General features: G+C 43.9%; 1 protein-coding gene across 2 annotated transcripts in view; it reads left to right on the forward strand.

Annotated features, from left to right (window-relative positions):
* The window catches only part of LOC146813671 (solute carrier family 22 member 7-like), a 482,730-nt gene that overhangs the window by 363,722 nt on the left and 100,263 nt on the right, over window positions 1-18,745 (forward strand). For both annotated transcript variants that reach the window (XM_085610167.1, XM_085610168.1), the window contains exons 7-8: window positions 9,551-9,660; window positions 10,149-10,363. In XM_085610167.1, the coding sequence (XP_085466293.1) occupies window positions 9,551-9,660; window positions 10,149-10,363 (325 nt within the window). The remainder of the gene's footprint in view (window positions 1-9,550; window positions 9,661-10,148; window positions 10,364-18,745) is intronic.

Below are 18,745 nucleotides of genomic sequence, written 5' to 3' on the forward strand. Positions count from 1 at the left end.
GAGTCCTAAAGTTAGGAGTCCTAACTTTACTACTACTAAATTGAGCAAAATCCTAATTTTAAGACTTTCGGTATTCACAGAAGGCATTTAGGAGTCCTAAAGTTAGGAGTCCTAACTATACTACTACTAAACTGAGAAAAATCCTAATTTTAAGACTTTCGGTATTCACAGAAGGCATTTAGGAGTCCTAAAGTTAGGACTCCTAACTTCTGTGAATACCGAAATGAGTAAGTGTCTTCTGTGAATACCAAAATGAGTAAGTGCCTTCTGTGAATACCAAAATGGTAGTAAGTTTAGGATTTTGTCTTAAGTTAGTTCTGTGAAGCGGGCCCATTGTTTCCAGCAAAAGTGTTTCTTTTTTGGATCCATTTCACAGGGGAGCAAATAAACAAAAGGAGCTAAGAGAAGGTAATACCTGTTTCTTGAAGTCTCGGTTTTCACTAAATGAGGAGGAGCGAGACAGAAAGAGAGGGAAGAGGTGGAACAAAGGGAGGGCAGTTTCCAGTGGCAGGAGAACTGGACACTGTCCTTGTCTTCTCTCTGCACGAAGGAAAAGACAAAGTCCTTTTCCTTATCTGCACTTTCCGCCCGTCCCCAAAAGCCGAGCCTCAACTATCGGCCTTGGCGATTTCTGCCGTCCGGGACGCATATTTGAAATAAGAAAGTAGGGGAACTGACTATGAAATTGAAGAAGTAGGGGCACGCCATGCCCTGCCGATCGACCACTGGCTGAGATCCAGTAACTTCAATCTGCTTTGCATGTGGAGAATAAGGAAGGCCAAAATGGGTGGGCGTTTTTTTCTCATCTGGCCCCCAGCCATTGGAACATCCTTCCCGATGAGATTCGTGCCTCTTCCAATTTCCAAAAACTGGTTCCTACTGCCAATAGGGTATTTTCTTCTCAGGCGCCGAGAGATCCCCTAGGGGATGATTAGTCGCGCCATACAAATGATTAAATAAATAAATAAAGCTTGTTTCGCTTTGGAAAGTACCCTAAAAGTAACGCACTGCAGCGCAAAGTACTGCTTTGCATTACTTGGCACCAAAGGGGCATTCCATGGGTGGTGCATGTGCGTTCCCTATGCACCACCCATGAATTTTGATGCAAAACCCTATATACAAACAATTGTAGACAGGGTTTAGCACCAAACGTTAACACCATTTGAAATGAGGCGTTTAAAGGAGAAATGGTTTTATTTCTCCTTTCTTTTCCGACTTTGCATGCGTGCTGTAAATACAAAGTAGGAAAAGTGTCTAAGAATAGTAGGTCAAGAAATAACAACCCACAGAGTTTAATGTAAAGGTGCAAGTGTTGAGTAAAAGGCCCAGGAGCTGCAGTTCAACTGACACTTTAATTATTAACTATATACATTCTAATAAAGAACATCAGGTAAGCCAGCGAGAAACAGGCATATACACTTACATCATGGATGGTTGGGCGACAGTGTTAGTGATAATATTTTATACCTAAAACCCCCTGAAATTCTGTATGTATAGTTCAGCGATCAAACTATAACTTGCGCCCCTGTCATGTAGTGATTCTGACCTCACTTACTACATCACTTATGACATTTTCAGTGACATCATCGATGACATCCCTGACGCCATTAACCAACGTGCCGCTGTTCAGTACTGTATAAACACTGCAGCATTTCAATTATGTAAATAACTACTGGATGGCTCAGAATCATATAAAGCATGCATTACCTTCAAACACACAAGCTAGGAACTAACCTGCTTTGCACAGCCTTTGCCCTGTACCAAACACTGTGACTACCCAACCTCATGTGGGCAACCTAAACAAACATGGGTGGGCAAAGCCATTGTGACCACGGCAGTTACCCTGTGAACGACTTCACGGAGAAACCGCTTCCTGCATACACCCAAGCCTCATTAGGTGGCCAAGCTCCTACCATGCACAGCCTTTCCCTTGTACCAAGCACCATCTGATTGCAGACCTCTCATGGGTAATGAATCAGACAGGGGGGGAGCAGCGTTCACCATGTACACAACCCTTCCACTGTGAGCCCACCGCCTTCAGCCCCTTAGGTGGTGAAGCACCTACTATGCACACCTTTACTCTGTGCAGAACACTTTGTACATAGACGGCCTCCTGTGAGCAATCAACTACACGAGTGGGCAAGTACCAGGCCTTAACACATACAAACTACATGTGACGCAGAGACCACTCCTTCCAGATACTCCAGGTCGTAAAGGACAGTAAGCACCTACTATGTACAACTTTCATCAAGAAACAAAGCTTTCATTGATATCTGCCCTCTTTTGGGCAATCAACGAGAGATGAGTCGGCAAGCCACTGCTGCGCACAGTGCTTGCCCTCAGCACAACCATTCAAGGACAGCTCAGAATCTTCCCACACCCAAGACCCATTAGGAGGCCACGCATTTTATAAAGTTTACACCTATTAGCCGTTAACAGGGTGTAGACAATGAGGGCTAGATATACCCTGCTGAATAGTTTCCAGTATGGTAAGCCTATACCAAACTGTCACATTTACTGGATGATGTTATCAGTGATGTCATCAATGATGTCATGAGTGATGTAATATGTGAGGTCATAAGCAGTGTCTAGAGCCGGAAGAACCACCATGCTTCAGATAGTAGAGCCTCCGCCAGCTCTACTGGTGGAAACCTTTGACGGATGAGCTACTGCACACCAGTCTTTCTTCCTTATTGAGGGGCGGATGTACTTTTGTCATCTGTTCCTGTTCAGGTCGGCCAGATAAAGCCTGGCAGTTCACACCAGCGAACAGGATTACTGACCCGCACCCACTACGTCAGGGCCATAACCTTGTTGTTTTATTTTTCAATAACAAACTCCTGACTTGGGTGTGAACAGCAAAGCCTTGGTGACTTCAGTGAAGCAGTCATAGTAATGGCTCTGTTGATGGCACAGAGATCTTCGCCAGGGCGTATTCTGCCGGGGAAGCAGAGCACATCACTCGGCTGAACTGGTGGAAAGAGCACAGCCCACCAAAGCTTTATTAAGCCCCAAAGTTAAACCACAAGAATTGCGATTCTCCTATTACCATGACTAGAGATTCTGGACTTCATTAAAGACACGGAGGCTGACATTATGCATAATCTTTTAATGCAGTCTCCAAGCAGCCGCATACTTCACAATAAAAAAGGTTCCAGAATAGAATATTAGAAATACATAAAGGGCATGAGCCACAAACAATCTTCCTCTTTTAAATGTGGAGAAGATAATAAAGAAGTCCATGAATTTATAATAAACTTCTAAATGTCCAAACTCAAGACTTCTAAACTTCTAAAGGATCCTCAGGTGCACATCACAAAAGAGAGAAGGAAATGCGAAGATCGATCCAAGCCGCCTCGTAGTTAAGAAGGGTTACCTGAAAAGCGAGAGAAGTAAATACCTCCTGGAAGAAATACATAGTATGAGAAAAACATCACAAATTATACTAGCACTGTTAATAAATAGGCATATAAATACTGTAAGAGTAGTCATCCTAAGGGTGGGATCGGAGGGATAATGTCAGCCTCCGTGTCTTTAATGAAATCTAGATTCTCTAGTCATGGTAATAGGAGAATCGAAATTTCATTACAAGAACGGAGGCTACATTATTCATGTTGGTAGCTTTGTAAGACCACATCAGACATATGCTCAATAGGCTTGCAGTAGTGTCGTGCAAAAGTGCTAGCATTCGACAAGTCGGCCGCTTTGAGAATGTCATCCAACTTACCTGCAGAGTAGAGAGATTTACTGGCCGTAGCACCTCTAAGAGAGTGAGCTTGAAATTTTCCTAAATCAATACCGGCTAGGTTCATGACGGTTTTAACCCATCTAGCAATGGAGGTTGAGGTTATACCTTTGTGGGGTTTAACAAAGGATATGAGTAATTGGTTCACACCTGGGGCACGAATACCCGACATTCTCCGATCATACCCACTCATACAATCAACTACACAGAGTTTAGGGCAAAAATCAAAACGTGGATAGAATATTGAATCGGACAGTTTTTGTTCTTCTATAAATCTCGAATTTAACACCAAACATGTTATAGGATCTATTCGAAACCTCAAGAGCTTTGACATTGGAGACTCTCTGTTAGGAAATGAGGCAAAGCAGATTTGCAAGCTTGATTGAAAGGTTTTTTCAATTCAGTATTATCAGGCCAGTTAGTGAAAAGATCTAGAATTAACTTAACGTCCCAGAGAGTCTCGTATTTGGGCTTAGGAGTCCTTCTTAGGCGAATGCTTTTCATTACTCTGCAAACAATGACGTTTTTACCTACCGTTTTACAGTTGATAAGGACGTGGCCAGCAGATATAGCTGATCTATAGCAATTGATAGTTCTATAGCTGAGACCCTTATCAAATTGTTCAACAAGAAAGTTTACTTAGTCAACAATAGGTGCCTCCAAGGAATCCAGGTTCCTTTCCAGGCACCAACGAACCCAGCTTCTCCAAATGTCGTTGTATCTGTAGTGAGTGCCTGGGGCCCAAGACTCTCTAAGGAGAGTTGCAGCTGTTGACGAAAGCCCTGAGATTTCGTGGATCTCCTGACACTCTACAAGCAAGAAGGTTCAAACTCCCTGTCTGAATTTGAGGGTGACTTCCTCCATCTACGTCTGTTAGGAGATACTCTTGGGCAGGGATTAAGAAGGGGGGGGGGGTTCCTGCTAGTTCCAGAGTGGTGGGGAACCAGGCTTGAGATGGCCAGAAGGGAGTTATTAGGACAAGTGAGCACTGGTCCTGTCTCACTTTCTGTAAAACCCCTTTGGATCATGGCAAAAGGAGAAAAGGCGTAGGCTTTGACTCCTTTCCAAGAATAGAGAAAGGCTTTCATTGCCAGAGCACCCGGGTCGGGCATCCAGCTGAAATAATTTTGCAATTGAAACGTTAGTCTGCTCGCGAATAGGTCTATTTTCAGGGGACCCCAAATCCTGTTCAGGGTCCTGAACACGGAAACGTTGAGTTTCCAATCGCTGTGACCTAACAGGAATTTGGAGTTCCAATCCGCAGAGATGTTCGTTTTCCCCGGGAGGTATTCCGCTTTGAGAGCAATTTTGTGTTCCAGACAGAACATCCAAAGTTTCTCGGCTAAATTCGAGAGGTCCGCAGATTTGGTACCTCCCAGGCGATTTATGTAGGCTACTGCGGACATGTTGTCCATCTTTAAGATGACTGACCTGCCCTGGAGAGAGTGTTTGAAGCTCATCAAGGCGTAAAGACCAGCTGTTAGTTCCAAGTAATTAATGTGGTGAGAGGATTCCTCTTGCGACCAGATACCACCCGTGTTCTGATCGAGAAGACAGGCTCCCCTGCCATGGAGGCTCGTATCTGACTCTAAAACAAATTCTGGTTTTGAACCGAAGATCGCTTTGCCATTCCACACGTCTCGGTTCTCGAGCCACCAGGCTAGTTCCAATTGGGCTTCTTGATCCAGGGTAATCTTCATACCAAAGACCAGATCTTAGGGCTCTCGCTTTTACCCTTTGGAGGGCCCGATAGTTTAGAGGACAGGGAAAGATCGCTTGAATGGAGGAGGAGAGGAGACAGAGTAGTCTGGTTAGCTCTCTCAGAGAAAGGTCTTGTTTTTTCAAGACCTGACGTATTTCCTTCCTGATTTTGGCGATTTTCTTGGAAGGGAGTGAGAGAAGAGATATAGAGGTATCTACGTTGAAGCCTAGAAACTCCAAAGATCTAGAAGGAGTCAGGATTGATTTTTCTTTGTTGATGATGAAGCCTAGGCTTTCTAAGAGGTCCATTACCGTCTTGAGATCTTGGGTTATTTGAGAGAGGTCTTGCGACATTATGAGAATGCCGTCTAAGTAAATGATCAGACGGATGCCTCTTTCTCTTAGGTTTGAGGCAATTGTTATCATAACCTTGGTAAAACACCAGGGGGCAGAAGAAAGGCCGAATGGAAGAGCTTGGAATTGATATAAATGGTTTTTCCACAGGAATTGAAGAAAGGGTTTGTGGATTTGGGCCATAGGAATGGTGAAATAAGCATCCTTTAGGTCCAGTTTGACTAACCAGTCTCCCTCCAATAGAAGATCCCTCAGAAGATGGATCCCTTCCATCTTGAAGTGCCTGTAAACCAAATATTTGTTTAGTTCTCTTAGATTCATCACGAGTCTCCAACCCTTGTCCTTTTTTTTTGTACAAGGAGGAGAGTGCTTCCAGAGGGACTTCTATAATTGCTCCTTTCTGGAGCATGGAAGAGATCTACTCTTTTATTATTTTTTGTTGGTCTAGAGGGAGTGGAATGTCTCTTGGGAGAGAGGATTGTGTAGGAGTTTCTAGAAAGTCTATCATGAAACCCTTGACGGTGTTTAATACCCATGAGTCTTGTGTGATTGATCTCCAATTCTCGTAAAAGAATTTCAGTCTGCCTCCCTCCTTTGGGGGGAAAGAAGAGGGAGGAAGGGGAAGAAAAGTACTCAGTTGGAAGATTGGTGTTGTTGGAGGGTCCGCAGGATCTGAAACCTCTGGGGCGGGGTCCTCTCCCTCTTTGGGGGTAAAATTGAGGCGAGTTGTATTGTTGATAGCCTCTTCCGAAACCACGTGATCTTGAAAAGGGCCTTTGGTTAAAACGGCCAAAAGAGAGGCCCCTTCTTCCGGCCCTGCCAAAAAGGTTGGGGTTAAAAACCTTCTGCATGTTTTGTTGGGCCTTATCAAGGGCTGTAAAAGTTGAGACATATTTCCCCAAGGACTTAATAAGGTCTTCTCCAAAGAGTAAACCTTTGGGGTTTTGTGAGGTTTCTTTATCTGCCATGTCAGAGAATTTAGGGTTGATCTTAGTCAGAACAACTCTCAGTCTCTCGGTGTTCAGGCTTGCGTTGGCGTTTCTGAGAAAAATTAGTGCTCTCCGACTCCAGCCCCTAATTAAATCGGTGTCAAGAGGGGAACCATTAATATGGCTTAGCTCGGCTGAGTCTAAGATCCTTGCTAAGGGGCCCAGGACATCAAGGAGACGGTCCTGGCATCCCTTGAGGGCTCTTTCCATCCCTTTTCTTGGATCCCGTCCAAGTTTGAAGAGGAACTTTATCAGCTCCGGGTCCAAGTTTGGGGTGTGGCAGGTTTTATCTTCAATTGAAGGTCTGGAGCACTCGGCTCTAAGGATGTTTCGAGTGTCTCGCTCAAGGAGATTCCTTGGCCATTTTTTTTTTTTTTTATCTTTTTTTTTTTTTTTAAAGTTAGGGCATAGCAAAGTCATATAAATGAAACAGTTATTGCATTTGGCTGGTTCAGTACTCTTAGATAGTATGCATATCCTTGTTACAAATAGTACATAATGGATCACATTAATAAATCCACACAATTCTTTACATTCCCTCCCCACTTCAATCCGAAACGTCCTCATTTGGCAATTCAGGTGGGTCACATATAAAGCCCCTATACTTGTTCCAGGCTCCCCATATTCACCCCCATTTCTGGGGACAGCCTCGATTGACATACGCAGCTTTTTCTGCGACCATGGCCTCATCCATGTCCATACACCATTCCGCGAGTGTCGGTGAGCACCTGGAACCCCACAGTCTGGCTATGTTTCGCTTTGCGACCATCATTCCCAAAGTTGCCCAGTCCTGTGCTGGATGATTCAAGTCATTGGGTTCCCATATATTTAATAAACATCTTTTAGGCTCCGTCCTTGGCCATTTTTTAATGAATTTTGCTACGTGGTCTTGGGGCCACCACTCCAAGCTCCTGAGGTGTTTAAGATTTAGAAGTGAAAAATGTCATCTACCAAAGGGTCAATTATATTATCCTTAGAGGATGATGGGGGTTCTTCTGGGCCATAGAATTCTTGGTCATCCTCGTCTAGGTCAAGAATATACTCATCAGGCATATCCGATGAGTTATCGTCGTAAGAGTCATTGTCTCCCATATTATGATGAGCACTCTGATATTTTGTGCCGCTAGGGACACACGGATTGTTTGTGCCGTCAAGGACACCCAGATATGTTGTGCCGTTAGGGACACCCAGGGAGTTCGAGGTACGGTGACCTCCATTAGAAATTGAGGTGCTGAGACCACCCATAGTTCTCCTGGGATTAGGATCCATGTTTTTACATTTCTTTTGTCTTTTACCCCATTTCAGTGATATCGTTATTGAGGATCTTTGTGGCGTCGTCCTCCGTGGGGAGTGACCTTTTGGAGGACATGACCTGGTTCAAGGTCTCGATCATACAGGTCCTCATCTCTTTTTGTAGGAACTTTTTAAGGTTTTTATTGTCCAAATTAGCTATAGGGGCAGCATCGTCGTTGGAGTCAGACATGGCGCAGGTCAGGGAGTCAGAGGTATAAAGAACATTTAAGTAATTTGAAGATGTAGGGTAGAATTTGCTGGTGCAGAGATATTGTAGAGAGAATCTGCTTATTTTTTATTTAAAGTTCGATTTGGAAGGTGAAGGTGGGTTTAAATCCAAAGGTAATGGAAGGATTCAGGTAGGGTAGCGATAAAGCCCCTTTTTTTATGCTTAGTAAATAAATAGCAAAAAGAACTTGCGGTACGATGAGAGGCAGCAGCTGATCGCGATGTCCGACGAGTAACTGACACTCGCATGTGTTCGCGATCAGCTGGTGTTGCCCGTTGTTATGGAAACTGTTGTCTCACACCCGATCGTCTCTGCGATCAGCTTGAGGTTGGCTTTAGTAGGGGGAAGGAAAAGACCTTGGCAACACGAAGACGCGGTGTCGCAGTTGCCAAGGCCAATTTCTTTAAGCTAAGCGTGATGCAGGGGCGCGCTCGAGCCAGCGGCCTGCATCGGGGGAATACCAAAAATGAATGGGAAAACAGCGGAGTTATCGGTAATAGTCAGATGGGGGTAGCGTTGGAAGGGCGGAGTAAGTAAGGCTCTTAACGGGAGAAAATAGACATTTTAAGAGTGTGCCTAAAGCGGAAATAGAGTGAAATACGTTATAAGGCCAATAAGGTGGTTGTGAGAAGGGATACTTACCAATACTAAAAGGAAAAGGAGTTAGAGAAGTGTAATCGCACGGGGAGAGCCCCCACTGTGAGAAAGAAAGGCAGGAAACGGGGGATTTCCATAAATTGGAAATCGGTATGGAGGCAGAAAGAGGGGTTGGGGTTAACCCACAAGTAGGAAAGCAAAGGTTAAAAGGTTGAAGAGTATAAATAAAGTCAACTTATCTGCTCAGAGCCGCATTTAAAAGAGGCAGATTGTTTATGGCTCATGCCCTTTATGTATTTCTATTGTAGCCTCCGTTCTTGTTATGGAATCATGGAAGTAGTCAATGCAATGCAAAATCAGCAGTAATTAGAAAGCATAGATTATGCCCTAAATAAAGGCTGAACACTGACAATTGCCTACAGTAGTGAGGTCTGAAAGAGTTTACTAACGTAATGCCTGTAAACTGATGTCAACGTTCTAATCATGATGAGATTTGCTCAGCAAAGTCAGAGGTTTGCCAAGTAAATCTTGGGCTCTAACCAGTAAAGGGAAAGCCACTGATGCAGCCACAGCTAAATGTATATTACAAGAAAATAAAAGATGCAAAAGCTACAACTTCTTTTTATACTTCTTCGTTCTCAGACACTCCATAAAATCGCAGAAGAGGAGAACACCGGCGCAAATTACTCCTACATCGACTTGTTCAGAACCCCCGTCCTGAGAAAGATCTCTCTCTGTGCAGCTGTGGTATGGTGAGGGATGTTTTTTAAAGGGGAACCTTCCTTTGTTTATTGACTCAGCTGAGTGCTGCTGCTAGCAGAGACATTGTAAGGCATGGGCAAAGTGGGCTCTGGCCCAGGGCCCCACCTTTCTTTGGGCCCCATCATTAAGCTTTCAGGACAGTCACAGTCCGTGGCATAACACAAAAATAATGCCCCCTTGGGGAATATGAAAAAGGGCTCACATGTCTCCAATAATTAATAAATATTCAAAGGCTTCGCATTATATTGGAGCCCCTGAAGGACTGGTGTCCTCTTAAAAGGTTTGAGGGGCAACAAAGAGGGCTGTCTACGATCAAACCATACTTGCTGAGTGTGGGAATGAGCTTAAAATCGATAATAAATTCTGAGTTGTTCCGAGCAATGGGCCCCAAATTATGTTTGGCCCGGGCCCCCAACATCCAGAAAATATCCCTGGCTGTGAGCTTACTCCATGTGACTGCTTGTCTCCTCTCTTGTAGGTTTGGCGTGGCATTCTGTTACTATGGGATCAGCCTTAACATCACAGGATTTGGGCTGGACATGTACATGACCCAGTTCATTTATGGAGCCATTGAGATACCAGCCAAGCTGGGCATATTGGTCTTTATGGACAAGGGCGGCCGACGTCACGCACAGGCCTGGACCATGCTGATTACCGGCTTCTGTTTTGGCATAAACACTCTCATCCCAGTCTGTGAGTTGCTTCTGAGAACAACCATTTGTTTCAATATCTTATGCTTAGTGACATGTACCTTTGAACTCCAGAGAGCTACTCTCCATAAAATCAGAGCTTTAGTCCAAATGTAGGACACAAGTATAGAAGAATGAGTTATAGATGCATCAATCATCAGAAGTACAGTAACTCACGAGTAAAGGTAAGACACAAGTACAGAAGAATGAGTTATAGATGCATCAATCATCAGAAGTACAGTAACTCATGTGCAAAGGCAAGTAGATGCATCATCATCAGAAGTACAGTAACTTGTGAGTAAAGGCAAGACACAAGTACAGAAGAATGAACTATAGATGCATCATCATCAGAAGTACAGTAACTTACGAGTAAAGGTAAGACACAAGCACAGAAGAATGAGTTATAGATACATCAATCATCAGAAGTACAGTAACTCATGAGTAATGGTAATCACAAGCACAGACAAATGAACTTTAGATGCATCATCATCAGAAGTACAGTAACTCATAAGTAGTGGTAAGACAAGTACAGAAGAATGAACTATAGATGTATCATCAGATGTACAGAAAATCACGAGTAATGGTAAGACAAGCACAGAAGAATGAGTAATAGATGCTTCATCATCAGAGGTACAGTAACTCATGAGTAGAGGTAAGACACAAGTACAGGAGAATGAGTTATAGATGCATCATCAGAAGTACAGTAACTCACAATTTAATGGTAAGACACAAGCATAGAAGAATGCGTTATAGCTACATCATCATCAGTGTTACAGTAACTCATGAGTAATGGTAATCACAAGCACAGACAAATGAACTATAGATGCATCATCATCAGAAGCACAGTAACTTATAAGCAGTGGTAAGACACAAGTACAGAAGAATGAGTTATAGATACATCAATCAGTATTACAGTAACTCATGAGTAAAGTTAAGACACAAGCACAGAAGAATGAGTTATAGATGCATCATCATCAGAAGTACAGTAACTCATGAGTAAAAGCAAGACACAAGTTAAAACAAGCCATAGAAGAATGAGCAACAGATGAATCATCATCAGAAGTACAATACCTCAAGAGTAAAGGTAAGACACAAGTACAGAAGAATGAACTATAGATGTATCATCATCAGAAGTATAGTAATTCACAAGTTAAGGTAAGACAAGTACAGAAGAATGAGTAATTGAAGTACAGTAACTCATGAGTAAAGGTAAGACAAGTACAGAAGAATGTACTATAGATGTGTCTTACCTTTACTCATGAGTTACTGTACTTCTGATGATGCAAGTACAGAAAAATTAACTATAGATGCATCATCATAAAAAGTACAGTAAATCACGAGTAAAGGTAAGACACAAGCAAAGAAGAATGAGTTATATTTGCAGCATCATCAGAAGTACAGTAACACATGAGTAAAGGTAGGACACAAGTATGGAAGAATGAGTTATAGATGCATCATCATCATAAGTACAGTAACTCATGAGTAAAGGCAAGACACAAGTACAGAAGAATGAACTATAGATGTATCATCATCAGATGTACAGAGAATCACGAGTAATGGTAATACACAAGCACAGAAGAATGAGCAATAGATGCTTCATCATCAGAAGTACAGTAACTCATGAGCAGAGGTAAAACACAAGTACAGGAGAATGAGTTATAGATGCATCATCAGAAGTACAGTAACTCACGAGTAAAGGTAAGACACAAGTACAGAAAAATGAGTTATAGATGCATCATCAGAAGTACAGTAACTCATTAGTAAAGGTCAGACACAAGTACCGAAGAATGAGTTACAGATGCATCATCATCAGAAGTACAGTAACTCATGAGTAAAGTTAACACAAGCCACAGAAGAATGAGCTTTAGATGCATCATCAGAAGTACAGTAACTCACGAGAAAAGGTAAGTCACAAGTGCAGGATAATGAGTTATAGATACATCATCATCAGAAGTACAGTAACTCACGAGTGCAGGTAAGACACAAGTACAGAAGAATGAGTTATATTTGCAGCATCATCAGAAGTACAGTAACACATGAGTAAAGGTAGGACACAAGTACGGAAGAAGGAGTTCTAGATACATCATCATCAGAAGTATAGTAACTCAGGAGTAAACTCCAGGTAACATGCTCTGAAGGAACTTTGTCATGAAATTGGTCACCTCACATTTTTCAAATAAATGGAACCCTAAGGATGTTCAATGCATCCTGCTGAATGAGTTCTTGTTGAAGACATTCTACAGCCTTTTCCTTCAGGACCACACAGATCCTTTGCAACCTTTACGTATTCCCTTTTACCTTCTCCCTGTCTATGCTTCAGTTTCTCTTGAAGGTGGAGGATGGTAATTCTTTTTTTCTCTCCTGTCCCCAACCCTTCCATGAATACCCAGGTTAGTTCACCCCTTGTTCTCACTCAGTGAGCTTTTCTTTACAGGTTTCTGTATTAAGATTGCTATATATAACAGACCTGGCCGCAGGTGCAACAGAGCACTTCAAATATATCAGACACAAGTACAGCCTAGAAAAGGGAAAACAGAAGGGAGGAAACAGTTCTGGACATCGAGGTGCAGTCTGAAGAGTTGGGTCTTCTGTTCTTTCAGAAAGGCAACACACATGTGCTGAGCCTGAGGTGTTCTGGAAGAAGTTTCCATAGTCTTGGTCCTAGGCATGAGAATGCTTCTTACACCAGGGTATTTTTTGTTGTTGAGATATCACACACCTTGGGCTATCATCGCACCTCAGGCTGTCACCGCATCTCAGATTCTCACCACAGCTCAGGCTGTAACCACAGCTCAGGCTCTCACCACAGCTCAGGCTGTCACCGCACCTCAGGCTCTCACCACAGCTCAGGCTCTCACCTCAGCCCAGGCTCTCACCACAGCTCAAGCTGTCACCACACCTCAGGCTCTCACCACAGCTCAAGCTGTCAACGCACCTCAGGCTCTCACCACAGCTCAGGCTGTCACTGCACCTCAGGCTGTCACTGCACCTCAGACTGTCACCGCACCTCAGGCTTTCACCACAGCTCAGGCTGTCACTGCACCTCAGGCTCTCACCACAGCTCAAGCTGTCACTGCACCTCAGTCTGTCACCGCACATCAGACTGTCACCACAGCTCAGGCTGCCACTGCACCTCAGGCTCTCATCACAAATCAGGTTCTCACCACAGCTCAGGCTGTCACCACACCTCAGGCTCTGACCACAGCTCAGGGTCTCACCAGAGCTCAGGCTGTCACCAGAGCTCAGGCTCTCACATCATTGTTGACTCTCAGGATGGGTTTAGGCCTGGTCTGGGCACCATCGATCAATAATCTGTGACAAAAACAGCTCTATCGAACCGTACCTGACCGGGTCAATAACATTTACCATCGCCAGATTTTATTCAGTTTCAGGATTAATTCTTTTCTCCCACTAATCAGTTTTCCTAAAGGTTGGGCAGCAGATGGTACTGTAGGCCCATGTGAGTGTGATAAAACCTCAGCTCACTCTATTACACATGTCGCAATGTTCTGTAGTTTATACACTTTTCCCAGGAAAAAGTTTTTGGTTCCCATTTTAAGAGCGGTTCGGTTCCAACAAGTAGAGCCAACAATGTTGTTCCTCTTCATGTTGGAGGTAGTTTGTACCTGTGTGAACATGGGTCATTTTTTAAGCAGTATTGTTAGTACTGGAGGGGCTTGGTCTTAACGCTCCAGTATTTTACTGTCTGCCTTGCTTACTGGATCCATTTTATAACCGTATATGTAGTAAATATACATTACCTCACTATTTATAATTCAAGTATTGTGTTCCAAGTATTTTAACTGTAATATGAATATATATCTGTTTTATGTGTTTTTATTTGTTTTTGTTTTTTTAAACAATGATGGTAATTTACCTAACCCGATAAAGAGATTATCAATCTATCTGATTGGACGTGGGTGCTGCGGGTGAGATTTGACTCTTGAAGGGGAGCCCTAGCTTGTTGAACAGCTGTGTGTTTGGTTTGGACGTGCTCTTCCCCTTGACTAGCCAATCGTCCAGGCAGGAGAAGAAGCCGGCGGAGAGTCATTGTAGAAGTGATGAGTCTTGCTTTGAAAGGAGACATTCTTTCTAGGCTGCTGTTTGCCGCAAGAAGAGTAAGGTGGCTGGCGTGACAGAGGATGGCAGGAATGCTGCTGACAGTAGGGTGTCTGTGGAGGATGCTGTTGCTGTAAAAGGACAATAGGGTTGGTAGCTACCTCCATAGGAGTGCAGTCCTCTGCCCCTTACACCATGAAATGCAGCCGCTGCTGATATTGTGACACTCCTATGAAGCGAGTGGTTTCAGTGTCCAATTTAATAACCCGAAGTGCCTGGTCAATGTGCTTTCTAAAAAGGTGTTCGTCTGATGCTTGTAGCGGTGAACTATAGCTAGACAATTAGCAGTTTTAGTAGATGTTGCTGTCAAGGTGGGCACTCTCGTTTCAAAATTGGTCATCTTTTGGCCTTCTCTGCCTGGAGTTGCTGTAGGAAACTGGCTCTGTATATACTATACCAAAGTAAGGTATAGTGTTTACAGAGTCCAGTGGATCCCAAGAGGCTTTACAGAGGCTAAATTAGACAAACAATAACAGCTCTCTTTGTGGTAGCGTGGTCGAGCAGTTAGGCTTATCAGAGGGTGTGTTAAGCATTTATTGTATTCATTCAGGCAAGGACTGATTACACACACTCAGAGACTGAATCCAGACCAATTGGGCAAGTATAAAAAGGTATACTCATGTTTTATTTCTAGAACCAAGCAAGACTTGGCACAGGTAAGTAGAATGCACTTTCAAATGCAAAACTTTACAAGGATATACAATTGTGAATGGAATTGGAATTGTTACACGTTTGTATTTGCTTTTAAAACAGCTTAAAATACATAGAAATTACTTTGTATTACCTTTCACTTACTTTGACTCCTTGGGGTGAGATGCCTAGATATCACACAATGGGTCTTACAAAATACAGGTAAGAACGACAGTTTTTGATTCAACGAAAATGACTTTGGTTTTCCAGTTAAACACTTAGAACATTTTTGGAACAAAGCTTATAACAATGGTTCCTATGGGAGGAAAGAAGGTTATCAGTTTGCAGGCAAGTAAACAACCTGCAAGAATAGCTTTTGGGGGTTAGAACCAAGGTTCCCCAAGGTTCCGGTAGGCACTCAAATTGCACCAGCAGGGGCACTAGAGTTGCCAGGTACCGAGTGCAGTGGCTCAATGTTAGCCAATTCCACTAGGGGGCTGCTTACGAGCAGACCACTCGGTTGTGGAAGCAAAGCTCCCAGGGTTAGGATCAGCACTGCAGGGACCAACAATCAGCACAGGAGCTGCAGCAGCATGGGGGCGGTCAGATGCAGAGTGCAAAAAAGACATCAGGAGCCCTGTGGTTTGCAATGGAGATCTCCGGTTCAGAATAATGCCGCAGGCTCAGTCAAGGGGTGACCAACAGCAGGAGAAGTAAGTTGGAGTCTTGTGGAATGGCTGGACACAATCCGTTGGGCCACCCAAGGCCATGGGGCATCGGGTGCAGAGGATGAATCTTTTTACCAGCTCCAGTTGGGGAGACCCCTCAGGTTGAGGCTGCAGGCTTCGGTCTGAAGCTCAAGGTAGGTCAGAGATCACCAGATCACAGGTCAGGATTGCTGGGGAGACCTCCTCATGGTGTTGGGCCACTCAAACTCTGGCCAAGGGCGTCTTGTGCAGAGTGGTGCAGAATAGCGAAACCGCCTGGATCTGGGTTCTCTTTTGGGGTCTTGGGTTGAGCAAATCCAGTGCTCACAGGGAGACCGAGTGCTTGAGATGTTATGTTAGAAAAACGTATATAGCGCGCAGCTACCCGAAGGTGTCCCGGCGCTTGCTACAGTCCTCCTAACGTTTAACCAGAGAGAGTTAGAACAACCATGTTTTAAGCGCCTTCCTGAAAGTAAATACATCATTACAGTTTCTTAAGCCAACAGGAAGTTTATTCAGGCCTTGGCTGCCCCAACGGAAAAACTTCTGCCTCCCCATCTGACTATCTTAGAGGTGGGCACAGCAGTGAGTTTGGCTCCAAATGAGCGTAGTGATCTTCCAGGCACATACCATTGGAATTGTCGCATCAAATGGAGTGGACCTATATCATGGAGCGCTCGGAAAACCAAACACAGTGATTTAAAAAGTATTCGTTTTTTTACTGGCAGCCAGTGTAGTTTTTTAATTGTACTCGAGATGGAAGCAAATTTTGGTATCCCCGTAAGCAACCTGGCTGCTGCGTTCTGGACCATCTGAAGTTTTTGAACGCTGCGTGCATGAATATTTAAGTAAAGGCTGTTGCAATAATCAAGTCTTGACATAATCAGGGCCGAGACCACTGTCTGCTTGCAGTCTGCCGGCAACAGGGGCAAAACTTTCCTCAAGGTCCTGAGAGTATACGAGGTGGCAGAGACCACGGTATTTACTTGATCATGCATGTCAAGGTGTTCATCCAGCACCACCCCCAGATTCTTAACTTTCCTGGAGGGTACTGGGAGAGTACCCATGGCCTCAGGCCACCAACCAGGGGTCCAAAGATTAACATTGTTCCCGAACCGAATCACTTCTGTTTTGCCAGCATTCAATTTTAGACAGTTGTGCAACATCCATTCTCCCACTGCCCCCATACAGTCATGAAGCCTCTCACCCGTTGCCTCTACCTGACCTGATTGCAAAGAGATGACAATTTGAGTGTCATCGGGGTAAGATGTTAGACCAAAGCCGAAGGATTCAATCAAGGGGGCCAAAGAGGAGACATATACATTAAAAAGCGTTGGGCTCAGGGAAGACCCCTGAGGCACTCCACAAGGAAGAGAGAATGGTTTGGAAACAAACTCACCTAGTGAAACAGTCTGGCTTCTATCAGAGAGGAAGGATTTAAGGAGAGACCAAGCTTTCATCTCTCACTTCGCAACCCCATAAACGATCCATCAAAACCCCATGGTGGACCGTATTAAAGGCCGCGGAGAGATCAAGCCGGATCAATACCGCCATTCATCCCTGGTCCAGTGCTTTCCTAATCTCTTCCGTGGATTTAAGGAGGGCAGTTTCGGTACTGTGACCCTCTCTAAACCCAAACTGGGTGGGATCCAGAACCTTTGCTTCATGCTGAAAAGAGCTCAAAGCAGCGTTCATGTGTTTCTCCACCAATTTAGAAGGCAACGGTAGGCGTGAGATAGGACGAAAGCTACTTGGGTCCTTACTATCTAGGCTAGGTTTTTTTAAGAGCGGCAAGACAGACGCAATTTTCCACAATTTAGGAAAAAGTCCTTCTACAAACATAGCATTAAAAAGAGTAGCAAGTGTCCCAGCTAAAGGTTCAGAAGCCTTTTTCGCAATTGCTACTGGGCACGGGTCATAGGGTGAGCCTGATCTAGCGGACAGAAGAAGCTTAAAAGTGTCTGGGTAGGTTATTGGAGGAAAATTATCCATACATAAACATTTTGAACCAGGTCCTACCTCAACAGCATGGGCCAAATCCCCTAAAGTATTACCTGCATAGTCCCTAAAAGTGCTATAAATAGCTTCCACTTTAGATTGAAAGAAAGTGGCCATTTCTTCACAGAGAACCAGGCTAGTTGAGGTAATGGCAGGTGGTGGATGAGTGAGCCTAGTAACAACTTTATATAATTCCTTAGAGGAATTATTGGCTAAATGTATCTGTCCAGTGAAAAACTCGCATTTAGCCTTAAAAAGCATCTGTTTATATTGAAGGAGGCCTTGTTTATATAGAGCTTTATTAGTTAGATGGTAGTCCTTCCTCCAGGAGCGTTCCAATTGTTTACATTTCAATTTTTGAGTCTTTAATTCCTGAGAATACCAAGGAGCCGTGGTCTGAATCCTCTTTGGAACAATTACTTTTTTAGGAGCTAAAATATGACAAGCATCCTCTAACCAAGTGGTGTAGGCAACCGAGGCCTCCTCCACCTCCAAGGGCAGAGAAGCCTGGGTCCAACGTAGTAACTCAGTAAGTTCTTTCTCTCCTACCCTATTCCAAGCTCTGATCTCCTTTGTTTTCCTAGAGGGGGGGTCCCCGCCCGACCTCCCTGAATGATCAATTCAAACATAATTTCAGCGTGATCAGACCAGGGAAGGGGTAAAATGTTTAAGACAGAGAGGGATAGAGCATTTGAAAAAATCCCATCTAACGTGTGCCCAGCCAAATGTGTGGGTCCCTTCACTAGTTGCTTTAACTCGGCACTATTCATTAGATCTAAAAGATTTAGCGTATCTTTATCTACACCATCTTCTAGGTAAAAATTGAAATCTCCCAATATAGTGTGCGAGTCAAGGGTCAAACCAGCTTCCAGAAATGTGCCGACCTCAGCTAGGAACGGATTCCTAGGACCAGGAGGTCTATACACTAGAAT

This window comes from Triturus cristatus, chromosome 6 (assembly GCF_964204655.1).
Source record: "Triturus cristatus chromosome 6, aTriCri1.1, whole genome shotgun sequence".
Taxonomy (NCBI): Eukaryota; Metazoa; Chordata; class Amphibia; order Caudata; family Salamandridae; genus Triturus; species Triturus cristatus.